The sequence below is a fragment of the Haliotis cracherodii genome, unplaced genomic scaffold, assembly GCF_022045235.1.
Source record: "Haliotis cracherodii isolate W230 unplaced genomic scaffold, xgHalCrac1.p SCAF_4, whole genome shotgun sequence".
In the NCBI taxonomy this organism is placed as follows: domain Eukaryota; kingdom Metazoa; phylum Mollusca; class Gastropoda; order Lepetellida; family Haliotidae; genus Haliotis; species Haliotis cracherodii.
The window spans coordinates 18,888,171-18,915,841 of NW_027266297.1; the positions used below are offsets into that span (position 1 = coordinate 18,888,171).

Sequence of the window (27,671 nt, forward strand, 5' to 3'; positions counted from 1 at the left end):
TTATTTCATCAGTCTGTCAACATTTGTTTTTAACGGCGAGTGTCCAGATAGCCCTGTGATATTCAGTATATCTGACTTGTGTATACTGAGAAAGTGTCGAGATAGGCCTGTACTACTCAGTCTATCAAGCTTGAGTATACTGAGAAGTGTCGAGATAATCCCGTGCTATTCAATCTATCAAATTTGTGTATACTGAGAAAGTGTCCAGATAGCCCTGTGCTACTCAGTCTATCAAACTTGAGTATACTGAGAAAGTGTCCAGATAGCCCTGTGCTACTCAGTCTATCAAACTTGAGTATACTGAGAAAGTGTCGAGATAGCCCTGTGCTACTCAGTCTATCAAACTTGAGTATACTGAGAAAGTGTCCAGATAGCCCTGTGCTACTCAGTCTATCAAACTTGAGTATACTGAGAAAGTGTCGATATAGCCCTGTGCTACTCAGTCTATCAATCTTGAGTATACTGAGAAAGTGTCGAGATAGCCCTGTGCTACTCAGTCTATCAAACTTGAGTATACTGAGAAAGTGTCGATATAGCCCTGTGCTACTCAGTCTATCAAACTTGAGTATACTGAGAAAGTGTCGAGATAGCCCTGTGCTACTCAGTCTATCAAACTTGAGTATACTGAGAAAGTGTCGAGATAGCCCTGTGCTACTCAGTCTATCAAACTTGAGTATACTGAGAAAGTGTCCAGATAGCCCTGTGCTACTCAGTCTATCAAACTTGAGTATACTGAGAAAGTGTCGATATAGCCCTGTGCTACTCAGTCTATCAATCTTGAGTATACTGAGAAAGTGTCGAGATAGCCCTGTGCTACTCAGTCTATCAAACTTGAGTATACTGAGAAAGTGTCGAGATAGCCCTGTGCTACTCAGTCTATCAAACTTGAGTATACTGAGAAAGTGTCGAGATAGCCCTGTGCTACTCAGTCTATCAAACTTGAGTATACTGAGAAAGTGTCGAGATAGCCCTGTGCTACTCAGTCTATCAAACTTGTGTATACTGAGAAAGTGTCGAGATAGTCCTGTGCTACTCAGTCTATCAAACTTGAGTATACTGAGAAAGTGTCGAGATAGCCCTGTGCTACTCAATCTATCAAACTTGTGTATACTGAGAAAGTGTCGAGATAGTCCTGTGCTACTCAGTCTATCAAACTTGAGTATACTGAGAAAGTGTCGAGATAGCCCTGTGCTACTCAGTCTATCAAACTTGAGTATACTGAGAAAGTGTCGAGATAGCCCTGTGCTACTCAGTCTATCAAACTTGAGTATACTGAGAAAGTGTCCAGATAGCCCTGTGCTACTCAGTCTATCAAATTTGTGTATACTGAGAAAGTGTCCAGATAGCCCTGTGCTACTCAGTCTATCAAATTTGTGTATACTGAGAAAGTGTCCAGATAGCCCTGTGCTACTCAGTCTATCAAACTTGAGTATACTGAGAAAGTGTCCAGATAGCCCTGTGCTACTCAGTCTATCAAACTTGAGTATACTGAGAAAGTGTCGAGATAGCCCTGTGCTACTCAGTCTATCAAACTTGAGTATACTGAGAAAGTGTCCAGATAGCCCTGTGCTACTCAGTCTATCAAACTTGAGTATACTGAGAAAGTGTCGAGATAGCCCTGTGCTACTCAGTCTATCAAACTTGAGTATACTGAGAAAGTGTCCAGATAGCCCTGTGCTACTCAGTCTATCAAACTTGAGTATACTGAGAAAGTGTCGAGATAGCCCTGTGCTACTCAGTCTATCAAACTTGCGTATACTGAGAAAGTGTCCAGATAGTCCTGTGCTACTCAGTCTATCAAACTTGAGTATACTGAGAAAGTGTCGAGATAGCCCTGTGCTACTCAGTCTATCAAACTTGCGTATACTGAGAAAGTGTCGAGATAGTCCTGTGCTACTCAGTCTATCAAACTTGAGTATACTGAGAAAGTGTCGAGATAGTCCTGTGCTACTCAGTCTATCAAACTTGAGTATACTGAGAAAGTGTCGAGATAGCCCTGTGCTACTCAGTCTATCAAACTTGAGTATACTGAGAAAGTGTCGAGATAGTCCTTTGTTGCCTTGTAGCAGAACTGGAAGTGTTCCTGAAATCAAACATTAAATTATCGTAGTTAAAACTTCTGCAGTTAACACAGATTAAATGCATGCATCAATCAAACAAAACTACAATTCGGAAATAAGTCATTTAGCTAATCCTTTAAATGTGACGGAAGTTGTCTTAATATCGCGTGGTTGAGGTTCACCTGTGAATATATCGATGGTGTTAGTGTTGAGATTAGGTACGGCTAACAATGGCTCACTTTGTCCTGGCTGTTTTCCGAGGGTGATTTAAAATCGTCTTCTAACAAATTGTTTCGATACACAGTCAGGATAAGGTAATTTATATGGTGTTTAAAAAGGGGGTAATTTGACCATGTTTATTTGCCACCTAGATTGATTGTTTGTATTATTATTATTATTTTTATTTTTATTATTTTTATTGCCAGAATGTTGATATCTGTAAAGCTTAAAACAAATAATATGCTTTACATGTGTCTCACGCAGTAACGCCATACACATACGTAGGGTGTCATTCCTGATTTTGTCACTTTCAAAGAAGGTCGATAAATATCAATGGATCATTATTTCTTTCAACTGTATTGGTTCTGCTTATCATACGGTTTTGATTTACTCGATTCCATTCATTGTAAGTGTATGAACTATGAACTAGCGATGCAGCGTCTGCAAGGCGCGGAGCGTCGACGGGCTCTTGGCATGCTGGAAACTGGCAGAAGTCAGCGTGCAGTGGCCAATACCTTCAATGTTTCACAGCCTGTGTTTAGTAGACTATGGAACCGGTACCAACAAACCCAAAATGGTGACGATCGATCCCGTTCAGGGCGTCCCAGGTCAACGACAAGGGTACGGGATCGATTGATCCGAAACCCGGCTCTATTTAATCGAGCTCAAATGGCGAATCAAATTGCTGCATACTTTCATCAGGCTACTGGAATACGAGTTACAGGTCAGACGATGAGAAAGCGTCTACATGCAGCTCATCTCCATGTTCGACGGCCACGTGTTCTGTCGACCCTCAAATCGTCATATTGCCAACATACGTCAGTGGTGTACACAGCGTCGAAACAGGGGTAATCGTCGCTTGTCACGTGTCATGTTTACAGATGGGTCACGATTCACTTTGTACTTCCTTGATAGGCGTGGTTGTGTCTGGCGATATCGAAATTAACGTCAAGCCAATGTCAACCTTAGACCTCCTGACAAATTTGGCGTAAATCGGCGTGAGGGTCGACGTTTTGTCTTTGAGGGCGACAACACCCATGCTCACCGTGCACGAATCGTCAATGCTCACATATAGCAGAACACCATTTATAGAATGCTATGGCCAGCAGTGAACCCAGACCTTTTCCCTTTTCCCCACTGAACACGTCTGGGACCTGATAGGGAGACGTGTACGTCATAGGCCGCCGACTACGTTGGCTGAACTTGGCCTGGCGCCGCAAGAGGAGTGGGACAGACTCCCTCAAATCGCCATTGGGAGACTCATACGCAGAATTCCTCGTCGAGTGGGAGAATATTTCACAAATCGTGGCGGTATTACGCGCCACTAATGCAAAAACGTCAACTTTGAACTTTCCCACCTTACACCTATCGTCCTTCAAGATCGTCGATCATAACATCTACTGTCATACTTCACTACCAGTTGTAATGTGGTCCCAATTCGTTCATTTTTATCATACAACTATTATTAGAAACTAATATCTCTTAATTGTTTTGTAAATTTAAAGTTATTTCCGATTATGCCCTACTTTTTTAAAGAGTATTGACGTCATATGAACGCATTGTCTCAAACATGCCGTATCCCATTCTACATGACGTCACAAACGATTTATGTGACGTCGTTCCAATAACAGACTTACTGAACCGATGTCTTTACTATTTCTACTCTTTCTCAGAACCAAACAAAAAGACATGAGAATATAAAGAGTAGCCTACTCGGAATCACGGAATACCTGTCCCTCGCGAATAACTGTTGACAGAATTTCCTCTGTACAGATACTCCGCAATTCTACGGAGCTCCTGGGTTAATATATAAATATAACTATTTTAATTCGGTCCTGCTTGGTCTTGACAAATAAGTAAATTGTGTCTCATAACTTTCACATATACACTTGGCCAAAAGGGGCAAGGAGATGAAGCGTATCTTCTCCATACAACTCTCATCCTTAAATGATTTTTTGAAGTATTTTGTAGTAAACAACCACATTGGCTGTCCAGCGATTTCAGTGGAGATGTTTGACTGTGAGAAGTTTTGAGAGTAGCATATTGTTTAGGTCAAATTAGAGAGAAATAAGAAACGGCAAGATTAGATTATACAGCCATATTCTAAAGTACACAAATATATGTTAGTGAATCACTATATATCCCATAATATTATAAGCTGAAATAAGGGAATCAGTTTCACAGTTGGTCCATTAAAATAATTTTATGATTAATATAATTTCTTTACAATCACAATATCACATTTCAAACGTATGACTCACGAAGTTCTGTATGAGCTGAGGTCTACAAAGTCTCATCTGGTTGATGGTCTGCAGAATGCTGATGTCAAGCTCAGTCTTAAGTCTTTCCAAGATGGCCGACAGAACACAGAACAGACCAGATCTACCAACGCCATCCCTAGAAAGCAAAGCTCCGTTTGTTCATAAGTAGAAACAGATAGCGGTTTATGGCGCTTGGAAAGGAATTAATTAAGTGTCCTCTGTAACTCGGCGACTGAACGTGAGGTGAGGTGAGTGTGAAATGGCGTTCAACGTCACATTCAAGATTATTTCACTTAACTAAAGAGACGCGCATGTATTGTGTGTGTGGCGGCTTGTACTAGTCGGAACTAATGCCGGTTTTATAGTACTAGCCTACTGAGGTATCATGCCACATTTAATATAACCCACACAGACACAGTACACTGAGCCGATTAGACCCTGTTTTGTCCACATAATGCCCAGCGCCGGGCAGGGTAACAAGTAACATCGGTTAACGTTTTTTGGCTAGACGCGGGCATAAAAAAGGTTCCTTATGTCAAAATACCCATTCAAGGCGTTGACGATCTATACAATATATGAACCCGAAAACCGAAATTTAAACACATTGTAGAAAAGGAACTAAGAGGAAAGCACACATAGATGAATGACAAATTATCACCATAAAGTCATATTGTAATTGATAACATTCTTACCATTGACCTATTTCAACTTATAAGACACAAAACACAAGTTCGAATCAGTTCTAAAATCGCTTTAATTTTTGACCAAATATTTATCTTCTTACATGCAGTCTCGGGCAACATGGAACCGAGTACAATATTGTAAATGAACGGCTTTCTACACAGTTTTAGGTCCATATATTTTTTTCATTATGATTTTGGGGGCACGGTTGGCCCCGGTTATGTTTCTAGGTTGTCAGCACCATACCCGTGCTCGTGGGTTTCACCGAAGTGGTAAACGTCCGAGACCTGCATCACTTCGGGCTTTCCTCCCACATTAAGCTGCCACGCCGTGATATAACTGGAATACTGTTTAAAGCGGCGTTAAACCCAACTCACTCACTCACTCAGTATGCTTTTCCCCCCATTAAGAATGACAGATGGATCTGATCTACAATCCGCGACGTTACAAAGGTTTTGTCATGGTCAAAGGGAGACAATTCAATCAATCTTATTCCATGCGGTAAAGTTTGTGGTCAAAGGGAAGTAATTCAGCTTGGCCATCCTGTCCAGCTGAAAACGCTGAACTTGCGGCGCGTACAAACGGTGGGACATCTTGGTAATTTCAGACGGAATAATGTCCGTTGTACATGCTTCTTTCAGTATCTACATACAAACTTCAGAGACTGCGTTGTTACTTTTTCAAAGAGAAGTAGTCTAACTGTGTGAAGAAAATAATCTTAGACTTGTGCCCCGTACTTCTATTCGCTTTGTGAAATGCGTCGAGGAACGCAAACGCTCTAAGGCATACAAACCAGTCTAAAATAATATGTTCGCTATGCGCATGTCCGAACTGGTTTATGACGTCATTCGACCTTGTAGCAAGGGAGATAACGAGAAATTTCTAAGCTCCTTGTCAGTGCGTGAATGGGCTTTCGCTGTGGGGAGCTTAAATTTCTCTATAGAACGCGCAAAGTTTCACACGATGCGGAGAGTTTAGGACAAGACATTGTATGGAGCTTTTGCAAGGGACTATACTCTTATTGATTATAAGTATATCATGACATGATTATCTCCCTTAGACCATTAACTGCAATGATAGTGCGGTGAAGTGACAACCCACAGTGCTGGCGGCCAGTGGTAGGGTAACCTTTCAACGACGTTTATATAAACGTCTCGTGTTTATTTCTATCTTCGTTCATTGTTTGTTATTTATGTACGTCTATTGGGATCATGCGACGACATTTCATATCACACAGACCTAGCGGAAATAGCCTAAACGACATATGCCTTGTTGCACATATGGTCAATCTTCCAGATGGGCGCAGTGGACATCATAGTTACAGATTTACCAAAACACATTTTGATTTAAACACATTAGATGAAAGATTTGGCGTCACAATATCGTTTTTCTATTTGGCAAGTAATCTGCAGACGACATGACGTATACTTTAGGGTTGACCCAAAGCCATGCAGCTAGTAGCTGTAAGCAAGTCGATCTTACTTAGTTATGTGTCTCATCTTTAAGGTTTTTCCAGAGGGGGATTTGACGATCTATACCAAATATTTGACATTTAAACATATGTCTGGTCAAGTCTTTGAATGGAATTTAGAAGTGATACATATAAGGAAGTGAATGTATGGATGTCAACTTCTTTATTATGAGGAACACAACGTTTCGGAGTATATGCTTACTCCTTCATCAGGTGAATGAATGCCATGAGGCAGAGAACATATATATGCACATGAAAGGACAACAAAAGTAATATGATAACAAAAGGTGGAAACTGAGGCCAACAGATAATTGCCGTCGATAGGTGATTAGCCAATGACAATGGAAGCCAACACTTTACAGTAGCGCTGATGGTTATGGACAACTGGAAGCCAGCCCTTAAATTATCATTGATTAGTAATGGGCAATGGGCAAACGGGAGGCCGGGGGTGAACACTCAGAAACGTTGTGTTTCCTCATAATAAAGAAGTTGACATCCATAAATTCTCTTCCTTATATGTCTGGTCGATTACTGGGAGCAAGGTGAACCCCCAAACCGATATTTATACACATCGTAGAAAAATATCTAAGAGGGAAGAAACCATCTCCATAGAATCATATTTTAATTTAAAACAATCTTACAATTGACCTATTTCAGGTCATGAAATATACAATGGAGGTTCGAATCAGTTCTAAAATCACTTTAACTTTAAAACAAATATGTATCTTCTTATATGTAGTCTCGGACAAAGTAGCACTGGATACCATATTGTACATTTACGAACACGGAAAAACATTTTACACAGGATCATGTCTAGATAATTTCTTAAATGTGTTTTTTTCATTAACATAGAATGATAGATTTACCTGATCTAGTAAAGTTTAAATTTTACAAAAAAGAAATGCAAAATCTCCTTAACCAGGCGTATAGGTTGATGAAGGGAAGCTTGAAGGCTGTATTGGTTGGAGCGAAGCTTTTTGTGGTACAAAGTCACGTTAACACGAGGTTTTCAAAAGTGGTAGTAGTGAGTGAGTGAGTGAGTGAGTGAGTGAGTGAGTATGGTTTTACTCCGCTTTTTAGAAGTATTCCAGCAATATCAAGGCGGGGGACACCGGAAAGTTGACAATTGAAAAGTCATATCTCTTGTCATGAAGACCATTCTTATTGGGCAAACGACATTCTAATAATCTGTGATAAGGGGGCGCCAGATGGATTTCAATAATGCTATTGACGTTTTAATTGTCATTGCCATCAACCTTATTTGAATTAACATTTTCTAAATATATTCTCTATTTTGTGTTTGTTGCATTATTGTAGATCATCCGCGCGGAGAGTTCTGCCGTGCATAACCACGAGAATCACACATGCACACTCACCAACAATGGACGGTGACTGGCTTAAATTCTGTTACTTCACGCCACACTTCCACTGCCTCTATCATAGCCAGCAAGGGTAAGGAAGACTCGGGAGTTGTCTGCCCTTGGGGCCAGTAGTGACACCGGAACAACTTGATGGTTCTCGGGGGAAGGGTCTGAAATGAATAATTAATGAAGTTATATTTCTTTTCAGACGCGGGCAATTATGGCCCTCTTAGACTGTTAAACTTTGTTCGACATTTTCTAAATGGCTGACTCCTAACCCTTGTTCTTCGTTTTGCTTGAGAACTATGTTTAAATACAGAAGTATTGCTACACTGAGTGTAAAAACCATCAGCACCTTCATTTATTTAAAAAAGACCGTCTCGATAACACCTTCTTAAGGCATTTCATGGTCTCAAGTATACTTCGCTATTTGTGTTGCTGTAGGTAGTGTAGCAAGTGTTGCATTTAAGTGCTCATTCTCAGTCTTAGAACTCTCTCAGTTCTACTGGGCACAGAGTCCATATACTAATCTATCTAATAATCGCCCGGGGAGCAGAAGCGCCGGGTTTCGATCCCCAGTCACGTCATATGGTAAAATATGTTGCTACTCTGGCGCTCGGCATTTAGGGGCTAAAACAGGTCGGCTAGGAGTCAGTATAGTGTCTGAGTGGCGTATTCATGTTGAACACCAGCATGGTATTTCAGTGGGCTAGCAGTGTGAAATCGGCATTAGTCCGGACTAGCGCGCACGCACACACACACACACACGCACACACTCACGCACGCACGCACACGCACACACACGTGATGCACGTTGCTATGTAAGTGCAATGATCTTGACCGCGACCTTAAACCCCATTTCACCTCACCACCTGAATACTGCAGTGTTTTGCTGGTTGGGCTCCATCTGGTCTCACCTCTGTGTCGTCTTCAGTCTCGCGGACTGATAGCGTGGTGATTGAGTAACACTCGTAGTTCTCCGTCTCCTCCACCTCCACAAGGTATGGCCCGAATACCTCCTGTCTAGAGCTCTGTGGCCAGTAGTAGCCGGCAGTCTGTAACAGAGCTGACACATTCTTTATCATACGTATTTGCATCTGTGACAACTTTGTTCACTAACCTTAACACTCTCTAATAGCAGAGACTGTGTTGAATAATACCATTTTCACTTACACCTTCTTGTATATGCCAGTGAGGATTCTGGGATACAATACTTTACCAGCAGTCAGTCAGTGAATTTGGTTCAACGCCGCTTTGAACAGTATTTCAGTAACATCACGGCGTGATGTTGGAGGAAAGCTCAACGTGTCGAGGTTTTAGACGTTGATCACTTCGAATGGTGAAACACACGTCATTTTAGCTGCGCCGAACAACAAATAATTAACATGAAGTGAGGCAGGAGTGATTGAGTGAAGTTGGTTAAATGCTACTTTGTGCAGTGTTTCAGTTATGGCGTCACAGTGTGACGTGGTAGGAAGCCCGGAGGGATACAGGTGAAACCCACGGACAGCGGTATGCTGCTGGCAAACCTAGAAACATTGTCTGGGCGAATCTGGGATTCGAACCCATGATCATAGGTTTCAGGGACGCAAATGTGCAGTTAATTGAGGCGCCTTTGTCGACTGGGCCGCCCGTGCCCCTGTTGCTCCGGCAACCTATCTAAGAAATGACTAATTGGATCTTGTGGTCAGACTTGGTGACCTGGATGTTTGCTTGAATATATTTAACTAACACGTGATTTAGATGCTTTGTGTGACAAATTCATTTTTCAAAAAGAAAATATCATTTTTACTTTTGAAGCATCAATCAAGTCGATTCGGAGTGTGAATTCTGTCAACGGAAATACTTGGACTCTAAAACCTGCATTCTACATTTCTGTCACTGGAAATGAGACGTTATTTGTTTAAAATTGTATTATATATCGGTTGACATCGGCACTGCGTCTGTCTCGAACCATGGATTACTCGATATACGTTCGATTGTCCCAATTTTTCACTACATAGAGTTAAAGTCTGACCGTTGCATCGTCGTGGTCGTCGTTGAGCATGACAATGGTCTGTGAGTCCGTCTGAATCACCATCCTCCAGAAGTCCACCACTGTGTCTGGCATCGGCACCTGTGTCAGCAGGAAGGCCGTCGTGGTCCTGTAACCCTGAAATATGGATGCACTTCGCTAAATACTATACGTTGTAGCAGTGTATATGTTGTTTTATGAGTTACTCAAGTCATCAAAGCATGTACCACTTCTCGAAAATCTTAACTTTTCACACATATATTATATCATAAAAAAATATATCTTCACACAATGACTGATATACATCCAGTTATATATCCACCATGAAGCCAGATATCACAGCAAGTGGTTCGTGGACCTATGAAGATCCGGGTTATAGAAGAATAGGTTTTCAGCAACCCATGCTTGTAAGAGGCGACTAACGGGATCGGATGGTCAGGCTCGCTGACTTGGTTGATGCATGTCATCGTGTCTCTATTACGTGAATCGATGCTAATGTCAGTCACTATACCGCCTGGTCCGGACTCGATTAATTATATAGACAGCCGTCATATAGCTGGAATATTGCTGAGTGCGGCCTTTAACAACAAATAAACAAAAAAAGCAAGTGCTTGATGCTCTGTACCTTGATATTTTTTACAGAAAAAGAACTTTTGACATTAACATAAAAATGTTAAACAATTCGCTTAACATGAGCAAAGGACATAAATCGTCCTCTAATGTCACCGCGTCTGTAGTTAATTGCTACAGTCACATGTAGACACCCACTTCCTGAAATATCTATTTTGCAGAACCTATCTCAGACCGTATACACAGTTGAATAAATAGAGTGAGTGAGTTGGGTTTTACGCCGCTTTTAGCAATATTCCAGCAATATCACGGGCGGACACCAGAAATGGGCTTCACACATTGTACCCATGCCGAATTATCTAGTCCCCACTGCCTTGAACAGAAAATAAACTTAATAGAAATGTAGAGACTTACATAAATTAGTGGATTGTTCATTACTACAATGGCAATGACCATATTTTACTGCTCTGAAGGCCAACAGACCCATACACCACATGCATTTACTTTTTAATATAATGTACACATATGCGCTGCTTATAACTTGTTGTTCTGTTTCCATGGATCGTGAAAATATTTGACACAAACGTAGCAAGCATAAATATTGTTTGCTTATTATTTGATGAAGAATGGATCTTCTGTCATGACAATGAATCATATTAGAGGAAGAGTGAGTGAGTTGGGTTTAACGCCGCTCTTAACAGTATTCCAGTTATATCACGGCGTGTCAGCTTAATGTGGGAGGAAAGTCCGAAGTGATGCTGGTCTCAGACGTTTACCACTTCGGTGAAACCCACGAGCACGGGTATGGTGCTGACAAACCTAGAAACATAATTGGGGCGAACTGGGATTCGAACACACAATCATAGGTTTCTGTCGTGTCCAAGGGACGCAACTCTGCACAGCGAATCGCGGCGCTTTAAACGACTGGGCCACCCGTGCCCCCTATTAGAGGAAGAGCACGAAGAGCATATATCATTATATTGGGGACAGTGACAAGTATACATGTTCTTCATCTTCTGAAACAGCATTCAATACCAAGAATATTCTTATTAAGTACAGTTCTAAGTTTCTGAAAGCCTAATGCATTATACCAAGTTCGAAATTTAAGCAATATTCCCTTATAGTTAATTATTTAAACATCATAGATATAGTCTTCTCTGGGGGCACGGGTGGCCCAGTCGTCTGAGGCGCCGCGATTCGCTGTGCGGAGTTGGTCCCTTTGGCACGCCAGAAACCTATGATTGTTGGTTCGAATCCCTGTTCGCCCCGATTATGTTTCTAGGTTTGTCAGCACTATACCCGTGCTCGTGGGTTTCACCGAAGTGGCAAATGTCCGAGACCTGCATCACTTCGGGCTTTCCTCCCACATTGAGCTGACACGCCGTGATATAACTGGAATACTCACCCAACTCACTCACTATAGTCTTCTGTTTTGAAGTCACGTCACAAAGTAGAATAGAATGCTAATGATTCGCTATATGGCGAAATGACAGTCTTGTTTATAGCCAGCAATCAATCTCTGTTTGAAGACATCAAGAAATAGATATATGTTACCGACATCTTGAGCAATCCCGATATATACTGAAAAATGCAATAGGTACACTGTTAAACAGTAAGTACATTTCTTAACCTATTGATCCTTTCTCTGACTGACTTGCGTTCTTGTGGTTACCTACCGGCAGATAGACGGCGTTGATATAATCCGTCCTCTCCCGTGTACTGCTCGACAGGACTGGTCGATGACTGTCAGCTATTTAAGGAACAAAGTTACGCTTCTATAAAAATGAGAAAATGAAACAAAAAGGCAAATACGCTGAACTTTGATTGTACATTAAAATAAAGACTTCAGAGTTTAATACGTCATAAATGAATGTAACCAGTACCACGAACTTACACGCCAGAATGTCCTTGAACCTGTTCTTGGAGATGTTTTCTGGCAGCATCGCAGTTCGGTACTCTTTCAGTCTAAAGGGACGCTTCATCAACTGGAGAGTCTACAGGATAAAACATTACCTTAATCGCCAAACACTGAGCATGCATTTCTTAAAGGAATAGAGTTTAACTTACTATTTCCGTCAATATTGTTTTCCACAACACTTTTAATTGAAAAGATTTTCTGTTATAATTCCACAACAAAATTATTATTTCCATTAACCCCTACCCCTTCCATTACCGAATGGTCAGTTCCTAATCTATTTCATCAGTTCTGATAATTATTTTCACCATATTTTCACAGAGCTTCATCTATCCCCCTGCACTACAATAGTTATGTGAGATAAGTTCTTAAAGGGGAAGTGTACACGCAAAAATCACTTTCTTTCTTTTTCTAAACAAAACGCAATTTTAGAATTAGTATCTGTGTTTGAAAATATACACTCATTTTTTTTCACAGTGAAAGTAGAAAGCTCACAATAGTGTGAAAGTGATATGCCGTTATGAGATCTTCGTTTTACGAGCGAAATAGGCCTGAGTTATCCCCCTTAGATTATGAAGTAATTGGTGCCAATTCAACTGGGTCCCTGTCTATTCTCAACGCAAAAGATATCAAGGACCAGTTTGCGGTAAAACAACATGGTCTACGACACACTCCGGCGCAGTGGTGACTCAGCATAACACAATTCTGGCTGGCATCCTAGATGCTAGAATCACAAAACTATACCTACACCACATGAAGCGGCTCTAACAAAGTATGATGACGTCATAATGTTTATCAATTGGCACCAATGACGTCATATTGCAAGGGACATAAGCCATGGTGTTTTTGTTATGGAAATAGAACACTTGGTAAATGTGAAAAATATAAATCGTTTTAGTGCAAAAAATATGTTAATTAAATATGATGTTTTTATTATTTTTGTCTATGATACTTCTATGTTAACACTTTTAATGTGGAAAAAGTACAAGAAAAAAAGGTTCATTTCCGTGTGAACTTGCCCTTTAAGCTAGGACAGACAAAGTTCTATGACTGCTTTGCTATACATGGTAAGAGCATATCCCGCAACTACCTAAAACATACTTACCTCAAACTGTTCTCTAAGCCTGGAGATGCCTGTTTCTGGATTGCTCTGTAGGAGATTGTCATAGCAGGTCTTGAAGTCTGATGTGGAGACAGTTGTTCCCCCAGCCATCAGGGCCTCAATCAGTGCATTGTGCAGGAACTCGTACTGTTCCTGTAATGTTTGTTTGTTTGTTTGTTTGTTGTTTAACGCCGCACTCAGCAATATTCCAGCTATATGACGGCGGTCTGTAAATAATCGAGTCTGGACCAGACAATCCAGTGATTAATATCATGAGCATCGATCCACGCAATTGGGACCGATGACATGTATCAACCAAGTCGGCGAGCCTGACAACCCGATCCCGTTAGTCACCTTTTCCGGCATGCATGGGTTGCTGAAGACCTATTCTACCCCGGATCTCTACGGGTGTTCCTGTACTGAATGCAGCACATTTAACACATGCTGACACACGTTTTACACTGTTGCGTTCCTTCTTTGGTGGATTGTGTTACGAGTAATTTGGCAATGTTATACGTGCCTCTGGATTTTCTGATCCATCGACCTGGTTTGTTTCCGGCAGCCGTCGCCTGGCAGGAGTACTGCAGTGCCGCGTCAGGCAATAAATACTTACCATTTATGAAGATTGTGTGAATCGCGGGTTCTACCTTTTGCGGGTGCTTACCCTTTTTGCGAACACTTGGTTTAATCACTGATTTTCATTGGTCTATTAATTTAATTTTCACAATTATTTTGCCCTTAACGCCAAATGGAATCTGTTTCGGCCGATAATCAAGATTGGTTATTTTCTTGCATTGACGTTCTATATAACCGTTAATGGTCTTCTTCAAATTAGTATACCAGACATCGAATGGACTTTCAACGGAACTCTCTTACCAGTGTCCGCACCATGTTGACTCTCTCGTGCCTCATCCCCTTGACGCAGCTGAAGGGATCCACCGTGTCTGATGACTTGGCCTCGTCTATCAGGTAACACAGAGCTAGGAAGGTTCCAGTTCGTCCAACACCATCACTGCAACCCAATGATACGTAAAGGTTATACTGAAAGCAGCTTAAAAACCACATTTCGGACGTCTGGACGGTTAATATTCATACTCACGATTCGTTGTAAATTATTTAGACAATGTGACACAGTCATGATAAATTCCGACTTATCCATCGTGGTTCTTTCAATGTCCACTTGTACGGGCCTTACAACAATAGAGGGGCGGTGGGGTAGCCTAGTGGTTAAAGCGTTCGCTCGTCACGCCGAAGGCCCGTGTTCGATTCCCCACATGGGTACAATGTGTAAAGCCCATTTCTGGTGTCCTCTGCCATGAAATTGCTGGGATATAGCTAAAAGCGGCGTAAAACATTACCCACTCACTACAACATTAGTTAAGAGTATCAGGTGTGACGTGTATGGTTTTTACCCAAGATAAAATATCTTATAACAGTATCACTAGACCCAATGAACTAATGATAATCAGTGCTGAAATTGCAACGAAAGCAAATATTGAAACCCTAACTAAGTATGTACAGGTTCAGTCTACCTTCCATCTCCTTCTAGGTAACTTTGTGATTTGAGACACGATTAATTGTCCTGAACTCAATCTAGCTGCTTCTGATTCCCGTAATATATAGAGGCAAAGTCTAAGTTTCACACATGGCATCAGTTACAAATTCTAGACCTAGACTGGTCACAGGGACCAGACCAAGGAGCACAGTCCCCCTTGTAACATCGACAGACTGCCATGGGCAAGTGACTCGTATTGTCCCTGCATATATACAAACCTGCAATGCACAACCATGGGTCCCTGTCCGTGTGTAGGTGTGTTCTTCACTTTGTAGTAGAACTCCACCAGAGAAGCCACATCGGGAGGCATCCCTCTGTCGGGCCAGTTGACGAATTGGAAGTGTTTAGCTATCCTAGTTCTCGAGGCTTTTGACCCACACTGAAACATTAACAAAAACGACTATAACTACTTTAAGTATATAGATTGCAAGCTCTGACATATACAGAAACGCATTTCGTTATAAATGCACATTGCCATTATGAATACAGAAAACATTATATAATAGATTTCAGGATAATTCTATAGCTTGGATAATAATTCATAGTCCATGGAAAATATTATAGATACCGGAAGTATTTTCCACATCTTGAATGTCCTAATTGTGCACTGTACCAGGGTCTCTTCTGTGGAACACTCAATCTCCAAATTGCCATGGCGATCTGGCCCTGAACCATGCAGTGGCCAGTACCTCACACACATCCCCTACATCATCATCATCATCATCATGAACATCATCATCATGAACATCATCATCATCATCATCTTTAATAATCTCCAATTTACATGTATTCCATTTTGAAAGATCCTCTTGGATTTCGCGCTGACATTTATCAAAGTTGCTCATCCATGGCAACCGCAATAATTACATATCCTGTCTTAGAATCCGATAAATATATTTAAAAAAGTTTTCCTTAATGCAAGGCCCATACTTAATGATTCGTTTTCCCAGATATTTGAAAAAAGCGTTATAACAAAGGTGGAACTAGAGTGCCTTACTCGTCCTTCTTCTTCTGTGCTGGTCAGCATAACAATTTTGCTGGTACGTAGTTGGAAAATCATCAACCAGAAATCACAGATGGTTTTATCAACAGGACCTGAAAAAGTAAGAAAAAATATCTGTCAATAATAAATTTATTAGGAACACCAAATTTTCGATGTTTTGGGGTCAATTACCTTGAGCTGCAACAAACTTGTTTGGATCGTCGACACCCTGAAAGACAACCACGAACTTACAGTTAATAGTGTAAAGTAACAGGTAAAACCTATCATCGTATAATGAGCTGTTCATTGTGTCCATCTTACTCGAAAGTAGAATATAACACAAGTATAGACTCATACAAGTTAAGAAACAAAGTTGAGCTCCAGACGTATGCAAAACAGTATCCCCGGTGTTTTAAATCCATTCAATAAACGTAGCTCTTTGTCATGTACAAAACACTTGATCAGAAAAAAATGTTCTTCGCACTTTGTGTGACAGCTGCTGACTCTACTCACACTGATAAAATTAGCATTGATGTAATCTGAAGAAGAGTTGTCTTCGCTGAGCTCAAGAATTACACGTGTCTTGTCATCTGAAATCGAAGACATACGATGCAATGGAAGAATGTCTCAACAAAGAATGGATATAATACGCGCTACCTGCATTTGACAAGTGACGACACCAACGTTTAAACAAATCGATAACGCCATCGCCTACACCACTCCGGACTAATATTAAAAGGAATTATTAACTGATATAATTATAGTGGGTGTCCTTTTTTTAAACGTGGATGATTCATAAAGATTGGATACACAAATTCTAGCCTTAATTCAGTGTTAGTGTTAGTGTTAGTGTGTGTTAGTGTTAGTGTGTTAGTGTGTGTGTTAGTGTGTTAGTGTTAGTGTTAGTGTGTGTGTGTGTGTGTGCTTCTCCTAGTCCGGACTGATGCCGATTTATAGTGCTAGCTCACCTAGATATCATGCCGCAGTTTAAAATGAATACTGCACTCAGATACAGTATACTGACTATTGAAACTAGGTCGCTGACATTAAATATAATTAATTAATAAATTGAACAGGATATTGAAGTTGAAATGTGTACCTCAACTAATGTATACAGTCACCACATAACTTTCACAATCCGGGAATGAGATCATGACCAGTTACCATTTACATCCTCACTATATATCTAATACTTACACGCATACACTTCTTTGTAAATGTTCTTTTGCCTGTTTCCATTCTTCATAGCAGCATTGTAATTATGTAGTAAACCCGACGGCAATTTCTAAAAGAAGATCTTTATTGTCACTTTGAATCTTTATGCATTGATCTAAGTGTGTTACAGATGATACTATTTCACTGGTCCCTTTCCTATCCTGGGGCGGTCGGGTAGCCTAGTGGTTAAAGCGTTCGCTCGTCACGCCGAAGACCCGGGTTCGATTCCCGACATGGGTACAATGTGTGAAGCCCATTTCTGGTGTCCCCCGCCGTGATATTGCTGGAATATTGCTAAAAAGCGGCATAAAACCATACTCACTCAATCACTTTCCTATTCTAGTTGAAGCCTGTAAACCAGTGGTATGGAATTTACTATCTCACAATTATTGAACGATATCTTGTCATCTCTACACCTGAAGCTTAAGTGAAATTCTTGGCCAAATTAACGTGTTTTTTAGACCACGACAATGTCGGAAAAGTCCATTTTATGAACAGGGGGATAATGTTTGGTAATTCTCGGATATTCTCACAATTATCAGGTCGATTATGTACCTTTTCTCCCCAAACCGATTGTCATATCTCTCCTACTTTTGGACGCAATCGTTCGCGCGTTACGTTTTCTACGGTTCTGCGTTGCCAAGCTCTAAGGGAAACAACTCATCAGACACTTTCCTCTTACAAAATAACGTCGTCCAATTGCTTCTTGCCTTGTCCTATCCCCAAATTTTCACATTAGATGTTATCTATGAGGATGGCTAGCATTTCACATATTGTTTTCACAGTATTCTTCAGATTCTGGACAAATTGTCCGCAATCCAGGAAGAAAGTGATATAACTATACCTATAAACACCGCGATTACAACAAATGCCAAATACATCAAGGCATGAACTCTTTCCTTAAGTGTGTAGAGCACAGTTGAAAACATAATGTTTTGACAGAATTGAAATTGACTCTTTTCTGCGATTGCCCCCCAAAATAAAAAAATAAGTTGAGAATCTACGTGGTACGAAATCCACTTGTCTCAAATACAAAAAAACTATCGGTAAAATGAGTTTTACTCACATCAAACTGTTTCTGAAAACCGCCATGCTTTCCAAGCTGCTTGACATGGTACTGGAGTGTACTTGTCATCACTCTGGTAACCAAGGGTACGTTGTAGTAGGCACTGTCATCGTCCATTTTCTCCTCTCCGCCGCCTTGAGGCCTGTTTCCACTTTGGTTTTCTGTTCTTTCATGTACCCCGCATGTAGGTAGTCTGGGAGGGACTACACAAAAAAGGAGTGTTGAAGGCTAATATTACTATTTTTGGGTATAATATGGACATGACCAACGGCAGATAACAGTTGAAGGTTGAGATTTTCACAATGAAATAATTTCAAGGCACCTTATTTAGATATGAAAGTAATCAATCTGTTTACAAAATTATATTTAGTCACAACATAAAAGAACGACAGACAATTGAACTAGCAACAGATATGATCATGATATATATGTTATTAAATATTTGACATATAAAGATATAAACAAGTCCATATAACCTTCATGAAGATCTGGAATGGTATCCACACTAGGATACACAGATATCATCTCGCATTCGTCTTCATCCCTCTTGGTAGATATGGAAAAACGTCCCACTGCCCTTGTAATTATTCTTTAATGTATAGCACAAAGGAAGTATGACGTCATTTTGTAAGTATATACATACATAATATAGTCAGGAACAACAGACTTTACCTTTTATAAATATATATTTTAGTATGCGCTCAAACAATTTTGAATGTCAGGAACAACATACTCTACCTTTTGTAGACTAGGAAACCTACATGATACTATTGCCAGGAACAACAGACTCTACCATTTGTAGACTAGGAAACCTACATGATACTATTGCCAGGAACAACAGACTTTACGTTTCGTAGACTAGGAAACCTACATGATACTATTGTCTATGTTGTCGGGAACAACAGACTTTACCTTTTGTAGACAAGGAAACCTACATGATACTATTGTCAGGAACAACAGACTTTACCTTTTGTAGGCTAGGAAACCTACAACGAGGAGGACCACTATCAGCAAGATGGCCACCACAGCTAGGATCATGGTGAGGGAAATTGGTCCTGCACTTTTAGGACCAGGCGATGGTGCAATTATCACTGAAACAGAAAAATACCATGATATGTCACCACCGTCAAATTTGGAAATTTACCAACATGTCTAATAATCGTGACAACAGTATTTTTTATTCTTCTTCTAGAAGGTGAACTGGATGCAAGTGAGTAAAAGATGTTTGTGACAAACAGTGTTGGCAGTAAAACTATGGTTTCATTTATTAACAGTTCATGCATGCATGGATTCTTCACATGCAGATGAGTCTAATCATTTATAAAGAACTTAATTTGAAATCCCACAAAGGTCGTCCAGTGTAAGACCGCCTCCGTGGTCTAGCAATAGGGTGTCTGCCCGGAGAGCGGAAGGTCCGGGTTTCGATCCCCGACCACGTCATACCAAAAGACGTTAAAAGATGGTACTTGTTGTTTCCATGTCTGGCGCTCGGCATTAAGGGGCTAAAACAAGGACTGGTCGGCTCGGAGTCAGTATACTGTGTCTGTGTGGGGTATTCATGTTAAACTGCGGCATGATATCTCAGTGAGCTCGCACTATAAATCGGCATCAGTTCGGACTAGGATAAGCAGCCACACAAACACACACACGTACGTGCACATCGCTATATAACTGCATGCGACGTTAAACCCCATTTCACCTCACCACCTCACCTCGTCCAGCATAATTTATGGAATCAAAGATTTTGTAATCGTTTGTAATGTGGCCATGATGCAGTTAACTGATGAGCTTGCCACACAGCGTGTTATGTGAACATTGAATTTTGATAAACCTGATGTAAAACAAATGTATATACTCACTTCTGTCAGAGCAGAAGAAGCCTCCATAACCATCTGCACATCCCATAGAACAGTTGCCGTGGATACTGTCACAGGTAGCATTGCTTCTACAGTAACCACATGTTCCACTGCAGTTGTAGCCATGGCGACCAGAAGGACATGCTAGAAACAGAGGAGACTGAGGAATAGAGGAGCGAAAATATGTATGAAAATAAAATTAATAATCTTGTATATAATTCCAGAAATGAGCAAACATGTTAACAGAAGGTGTATCTTAGTCTTATGAACATGATTAATGATGATTACAGAGAAGATTCCTCCCTCTGCAACAACTGGTGTTACCATAATACCCACAGCTGCATGTGTTATAAACCTACTGCAACTTTGGTCAATAGTATTGTAGTATCATGCTTTCCCATAGTAATCTTGTGAGATGCACTTCTTTCAAGTGAGACCTGGGGAGAGGTGTTACATTTGAATTGTAAGACCTAGGTTTTACAGTTAAAACGTTAAATTGCATAAACTTATTATTGGCTGACTGGTTAAATTTGACTGCTTAAAAGTCACACTTGATTTCACATGAAAATTCCATGACATGATTCTAACCTGCAACCTCACATTTGTCTAGGATTCCAGTATTGCAGGCCAATTGGGAATTATCATTAATTACGGTAGTTCAAAATTGGGAAAAAGAATTAAAGTTCTAATCAGGTCTAAATCCCTGTATCATGTCTTCTATTGTAACCTACTATCCCACTAAGTCATTCGGGCAGGTAATAAAAAGGTGTCCAATCAATGGTGGTCAATGTCTTGACTTCAGTTGTCTGTATGCTTCACGAGGTCTTTCTCTCACCCTCTGTCGTCGAATGTGTTCTTATCCAGACAAATGTACTGATTCACTATAAGGTATCCCAAAGTTTTCAAGATTATTTTGTTCTGGTATTTCTTGCATTAGGGGGTTCGAAAGTTGGTTAATTTTTCTCCTTAGATTTGGTTGAAAATGTAATGGCCTGGGGGCTTTTCCCAAGCTCAAGGTTTTACATTTTCAACCAAAACGGAGAAGGAGGAGTGTTTTAACTATAACATCATACTTGAAGTTGTTACAAGAGAAGCAATTAGCAAATTCAAAACTCTATTTGTCCCAAGAAAGACAGTAAACACAAACCTCTCTTTTCAATAAACATAAAATAAAATATCAATGTATGTCATAATTACCAGTGTCACATGTGTCTCCCATGATGCCCTTCTCACAACCTTGCACACACAGCCCTGACCTCTGGCTACAGACGCCTTCATAACATCCATCTGAGCAGTTCTTGTCACAGTGGGATCCATACCAGCCTTTCAGGCAGCCTAAGTTACAGGAACCATCAGCCTGGATGCACTGTCTGTCAGTGGATCTCCCACAACGTACACTACACTTCCGGTCACAGAAGTCCCCATGTCTACCGCTTTGGCAGCCATAGTTACACTTTCCGGAGTTCTGCTCACAGACATGCGCATGACATGTTTTACTGCAGTTTCTTTTACACAGGTCACCATAATGTCCATCTGTGCAGCCGTCAAGACATCGACCAGTATTCTTGTCACAATAAACATAATTGTACATACCTTCACGCATTTTACAATATGAGGCACACTTGAGGTCACACCTTTTACCATGAAACCCTGGTAGACATCCTTTTTGGCAAACACCTGATCGGCGAATGCAGTTCCCCTCAGCACAATTTGGACATTCTCTCCGACAGTTGTCACCAAACCAGCTTGGATTACACTCAGTGCAGGAGGTGTCGGTACACGACTTGCAGTTGGATGGACATGTGGTTTTGCACTTGGGACCTTTCCAGCCATCCATACATCCGCTTGTACATGTACCATCTTTGTCATTACATGTCTGATCTCTGCAGGTGTCACTACAATTCTGATCACAACGAGTCCCATATACTGTGTCAATACAGCCATTGAGGCAAGCTCCATCACTGAAGCTACAGAACTGATCTCCTGAGTCAGATGCTTTGCATCTGAAGATACAGGACGACTGACACTGAGGGCCAAAAAAGCCAACCTTACATGATGTACACAATCCTGTGTACTTCTGACAGCCATGTTCACAGTTGGCTGGACAGGTCTCTCTGCAATCATCTCCATGAAAACCGTCCTTGCATACCATACAATAATCATCTGTGCAGTTATAGCATTGATCTGGGCATTGCTTCTGACAGTAAGATCCCTTCTTGCCATCGACACATCCATGGGTACATTCAGGAGATCCAGTTGAGTCTGTCACGCAAAGACCATTGCTGCAGGAGGAACTACATTCCTTGGTGCAGTTAGCCCCATACCATCTGTCCTCACACTCAATGCAAAGTCCAGATGTCTGATCACACACATTGTCCTTGCAATGCTGACCACAGAGCTGGTCACACTTAACACCATGATATCCTGGTCTGCATCCTCTTTCGCAATGTCCTGAGGACTGTTCACAGGAACCATTATAACAGTTGGAGCAAGGTGTAGTACACTTTCCCCCATACCAGCCTAACTTGCAACCATCTTTACATTTCCCTTTTCTCTCACATCCATTCAGACAGTTGTCGCAGGATTTTGTACAAAACCGTCCATACCATCCAACTGAACAGTCTTTACATTTCCCAGTACCTCTGTAGCAGGGGCCCTCACAGTTGGTGCTGCAGATACTGGTGCAGTCTTCTCCGTGTCTTCCTGACACACAGTTGTTACAGTAGCCAGTCTGATTACATCGTTTCTTGTCACAAAACTCACTACAGCTGTCAATACATGTGTTCCCATAGAAGCCAGCTATACATCCAGCTTGACAGACACCAGAACTGGTACAATTTTTCTTTTTACAATTTTTGCACTGTTGGTCACACTTGGGGCCATACCATGTACTCTTACAACCAGATAGACATGTCATGTCATCTGTACAGCTATGAAGATGGCAGTTCTCACAGATTACTTCTTTAACATCACATTTCTCACCCACCCACATAGGTTCACACCCATCAAGACATTCTCCGCTATCTATGTCACAAGTTTTGTCCATACAATGTTCTGAGCATCTTTTGAGGCATTTCCTGCCATAGCGTCCATCTTTACATGCCTCACACTCTCCAGACCACCGATTACATGCAGCACAGTTGTTGCTAGGACATCTCCTGTTACAGTTGAAGCTGTAGTAACCATCTGGACATGTCTGTGGACACTCACTGGACCCCTTGTCCTCACACTGGCCGCTGCTGTCACAGCGAGATACACAGGGCTTACAGTCTGTACCATAGTAGCCATCAGCACACGCTGTGTCTGGGAACAGTCAGGAAGCAATATAGTAATGTCATTGAACAATTCACACATATTATAAACAATCTTTCATATTGAGACAAGGCTCCTTTTCTACCCTATTAGAGCCACGCATAGATTGATGCACAAGTCACTAATGTCAACATTTTAGCTCGTTTATGCAGATATATATACACCATCACATATAATGTTTGGTTCTAAAACCATTCTTAAAAGTACACAAGCATAATTAATGACCATGTTGACACTTTAGCTTGAAAAATTCAAATATTTTGACACTGCCAAGTGTTACCATCGTTAACATGTTGTAACTTAATGCATACCGCAATGCAAACACTGTAATATTTGTTTTCAGAGATTGTAAGCATTCCAGCAAGATATTAAAAGTTGTAGCAGTATCACTCGGGGTTCATGTGGTTGAGGGGCGCATAAAACCATATGCCCCTCGTTAGGTATTATAAAACCTAACGAGGGACGCATAAAGCCACACGCACCCCTAGAGTTACTGCTACAACGTATTTATCTTACCGACATGTTTTGATATGCCATTGTAAAATTATTGAAACAAATTTAAAATTGATAGAAAATAGCTGTTCGATTGAGCTCAGGTTAATTTGTGCTATGCCACGTGCTTTTCATTGACACGGAAAATGCGTGAGGCTATTTGCTTCGAAGCGCGGTTTAAGGGATTTATTCTCCCGCTCAGAAATATATTTTCCTCCCAGGCGGGATACGTAGTACTTTATCAAGAGCACGTAAGCCAATCAGATATCATCATTCCGACATGGAGGTAAGATAAACATACTTGAACATAAGCTCCCATGGTTTAACAACGGACACATATCAATAAGAACACACAGAGAAGTATGTACTTCTGTGTGCACATAGAACATGTGTACGTACATACATCACGTAAGGATGGGTAATTAAGCACATTATCTTTGCAAAATGGCAACACAACATGACTTGTTGGAATTTGTTGCTTGTTTACTTGTAACATTAAGGCAAGCCATTGGGAGTGATAATGCCTTGCTGTACAGAGCTCCATCCCCCGAATACCCCATGATACATCCCAGCAGATAGCCATAAACACATCCTAAATGCAGGCATGTTGACACTTTTGCATGACTAACTGAAGAGTGGGAACACCCTTACCTCGTAAGACCTTGTATGACCTTCGTTACCATGGATATTGTGGTAAACAATTTATGTACGCATACAAAATAACAGGAACACTGAATAAAGATATGCCTTGAAGCGGTTGTCGCTGCATGGTCAGAACAGCATATTACCATGATTACTATACTGACATGTGTAACATTACCAGCTACATTAGGTTCAAAGCCTGCAGGTAAATTTCTGCATGTTCTCTCAAAAAATATCTGATGATTGATAACAATCTATAACATCGTTCGGACCTTTGGGGAACCAAATTATGGATGGCAAACTATCCACAAACACATCAGTCTTCTTTTTCAGTTTACTACCAAAATTTTCTTCAGAATTTTTCTACACAGTTTGAATGATAGGTAAACAGGCACATCTACCTGATTCGCAGATCTTGCAGGTCTTCTTACAGTGGCTGTATGCTTGGCTTGATACATTGACTGGGTAGCTGCAGTCTGTGTTGTCTCTACAATATCCTACCCAGTTACGTGTATCCTCACATGGACTGACAGCCCACACTAAAACAGCAAACATTGCAACAGAGGGTAGATGGTAGGCATCTGTGAAACACTGTCTGTCTAAAAAATAACGTTTCGCAATATTAGTTAACCAATATAGAGTTAACGCCTATCATAATGCAATAAATCATTTGGCTTACTAAAACAGAAACATTCTAACAACTGGATATAGCATTCGTTTTAAACACTGGCTGAAGCATAGCTAGGTTTAAAGGTAGTCATCGAACGCTCGTTCGAGGTGCTGCTTGATGCCCAGTAAACTTACATTACTGTTGTTATTAGCTGGGAGTTTATACACATGAGTTCTACCTAGTAGTTTTAGCGACTAGGGTGTCAATAAAAGTAAAAAAACGAAACGATAGAAACAACGAAACAAATTTATTATCAGCTAGATATAATGATCGAGAGGCAATCTAAAACGGAAGAACCCAATAGTCACAGACAAAGATCACTGATAAATAAACAATGAAGAATATACAAACTCGTTAACTAAGCAACCATAGACCAGATTATTACCTAAGATGGCGAAACCATCGCTCTGACACGACAATCAGCAAGACACATAGACAGCTGGTTAAACCGACTGAGACCAACACACCCATGGGAGTTAATGAACTCTACACTCTCTAAAAAGAAATACTTGACACCCAGAGTATACAGGTACTTTATCTATTTCCAATAACAAAAAGGTAGATAATCCCGAGAAAATTAGTTCTTCACGGATTACTAGAAAAAAAAGGGGAGGGATATTATTTAATACCCTAGCCAATAAGTTTAGCACAGTTACACCAGTGGTAACTCAGTAAAGACCAAAACTGCCCTAGTATTACCTTCTGGCGAAATTAAGTTCGACCGACCACACAGTAGCAGAACGACCCGACAAGGTCGAACACGAGGCGAGATTTCATTCTGTAGCGCTGAGCTATTTAAGCGTGATCCGGGTGGACACCAACAGCTAGCAACAAATAGTGAACGCTGATCTGACTAAAGTAGGGAAAACATGCATACCAAACTAACTACTTAACCAATATTGGAGATATTGGTATCAAAATAAAGGGCTGAACATATTATGCTACCTAAAGGCAGTATTAAACATTTACAGTCTGATATGTACAGTTCGTAGGGTGGGAAAATGACCGTAAATACACGAGAAATATCTACATAGTACCAGATAATCCCGCGACTGCGTGAAACTTACTATGTCACTTTCAACATGTGAATATGCTTCTTCACTCATAGGAGATATCATATGTCATATCATCAAATGATACGACAAAATTCAATGAAGGTGGCACGACAAAATTCAATGAAGGTGGTCGACAAATAATGTCCATTTAATTAACTAACTGTTAATGTATTAACTCAAGCAAAATTTAACTTGAGAGGACACTGAGTGTAGTGTGTAATGTAGTTGTGGTGTGGTGTGGTGTGGTGTGCGGTGGTGTGCGGTGCGTGGTGTGCGGTGGTGTGCGGTGCGGTGCGTGGTGTGGTGTGTGGTGTGGTGTGGTGTGGTGTGGTGTGGTGTGGTGTGGTGCAGTGGTGCGGTACGGTGCGGTGCGGTGCGGTGCGGCGCGGTGCGGTGCGGTGCGGTGCGGTGCGGTGCGGTGCGGTGCGGTGCGGTGCGGTGCTGTGTGGTGCGGTGCGTTGCGTTGCGGTGCGGTGCGGTGCGGTGCGATGCGGTACGGTGCGGTGCGGTGCGGTGCGGTGCGGTGCGGTGCGGTGCGGTGCGGTGCGGTCTGGTGTGGTGTGGTGTGGTGTGGTGTGGTGTGGTGTAATATTCGAGGCTTGTTATCCTCTGGCGTTGACGTTCTGACTTTGCGTCAACTGATAAGGGAGGACACATATTTAGACACCGACATAGCTCTCCTACATTATGTCATTGCTCTAATAATTATTTGTTTCTTGACGAATATATAGACCAGCGCTAAAGACCATCAAAGTACATGTTTACTCAAATTTGTAAACATCATAAAATTGTTGGCATTAGATTTGCGAGCATATAGTTCTTTTCATAAACCTCAAAAATGAAATTCATTATGTCTTACCTGGTTTATCTAGTATCAGGACCAACGCCGCGAGCAGTTTCCAGAGTTTCGCCATTGTTAATGGGGTTATCATTGTGATCCTATACGTGATGGATATCATTACACGCGGAGACCTGAGAGAAAAGCCAATGCAGGAAGCAGACAACAGAAACTGCTGACGATGACTCGGTAATATAGTTTCGGTTCTATTAGTCATACCTTTGAAAAGTGTCTAATATTCAACTCATGCACAACGTGAACACTTTGATGTAAACTATTACACGAAATGCAGGGGATATATATAATTTAGTCATTAAAATAGAGGTTTGTGAAA

The 27,671-nt window shown here is 41.0% G+C and overlaps 1 protein-coding gene across 1 annotated transcript; it reads right to left on the bottom strand.

Annotated features, from left to right (window-relative positions):
• Positions 1–1,993: 1,993 nt before the first annotated feature.
• Positions 1,994–27,431, bottom strand: LOC139480229 (uncharacterized). Its single transcript, XM_071263259.1, has 22 exons — positions 27,359–27,431; positions 25,176–25,313; positions 21,526–23,631; positions 20,332–20,472; positions 19,440–19,563; positions 18,949–19,061; positions 18,473–18,675; positions 17,389–17,476; positions 16,705–16,781; positions 16,384–16,420; positions 16,207–16,304; positions 15,778–15,912; positions 15,428–15,588; positions 14,531–14,666; positions 13,658–13,807; positions 12,532–12,631; positions 12,314–12,387; positions 10,071–10,205; positions 8,971–9,108; positions 8,069–8,223; positions 4,541–4,676; positions 1,994–2,083 (listed from the first exon to the last, which is right to left on the bottom strand). The coding sequence occupies exons 1-22, from the start codon at positions 27,429–27,431 to the stop codon at positions 2,006–2,008; spliced, it is 4,596 nt and encodes a 1,531-aa protein (XP_071119360.1). The 3' UTR covers positions 1,994–2,005.
• Positions 27,432–27,671: the final 240 nt, after the last annotated feature.

Bases quoted from the DNA above. Each gene is read 5' to 3' on its own strand.
- LOC139480229 (XM_071263259.1), bottom strand. From the start codon at position 27,431: ATGATAACCCCATTAACAATGGCGAAACTCTGGAAACTGCTCGCGGCG. The intron at 19,564-20,331 runs GTGAGTATATAC...TTTCTGTTTCAG, and splicing joins CTTCTTCTGCTCTGACAGAA to TGATAATTGCACCATCGCCT. The intron at 4,677-8,068 runs GTGAGTGTGCAT...TTTGCTTTCTAG, and splicing joins CCAGTCACCGTCCATTGTTG to GGATGGCGTTGGTAGATCTG.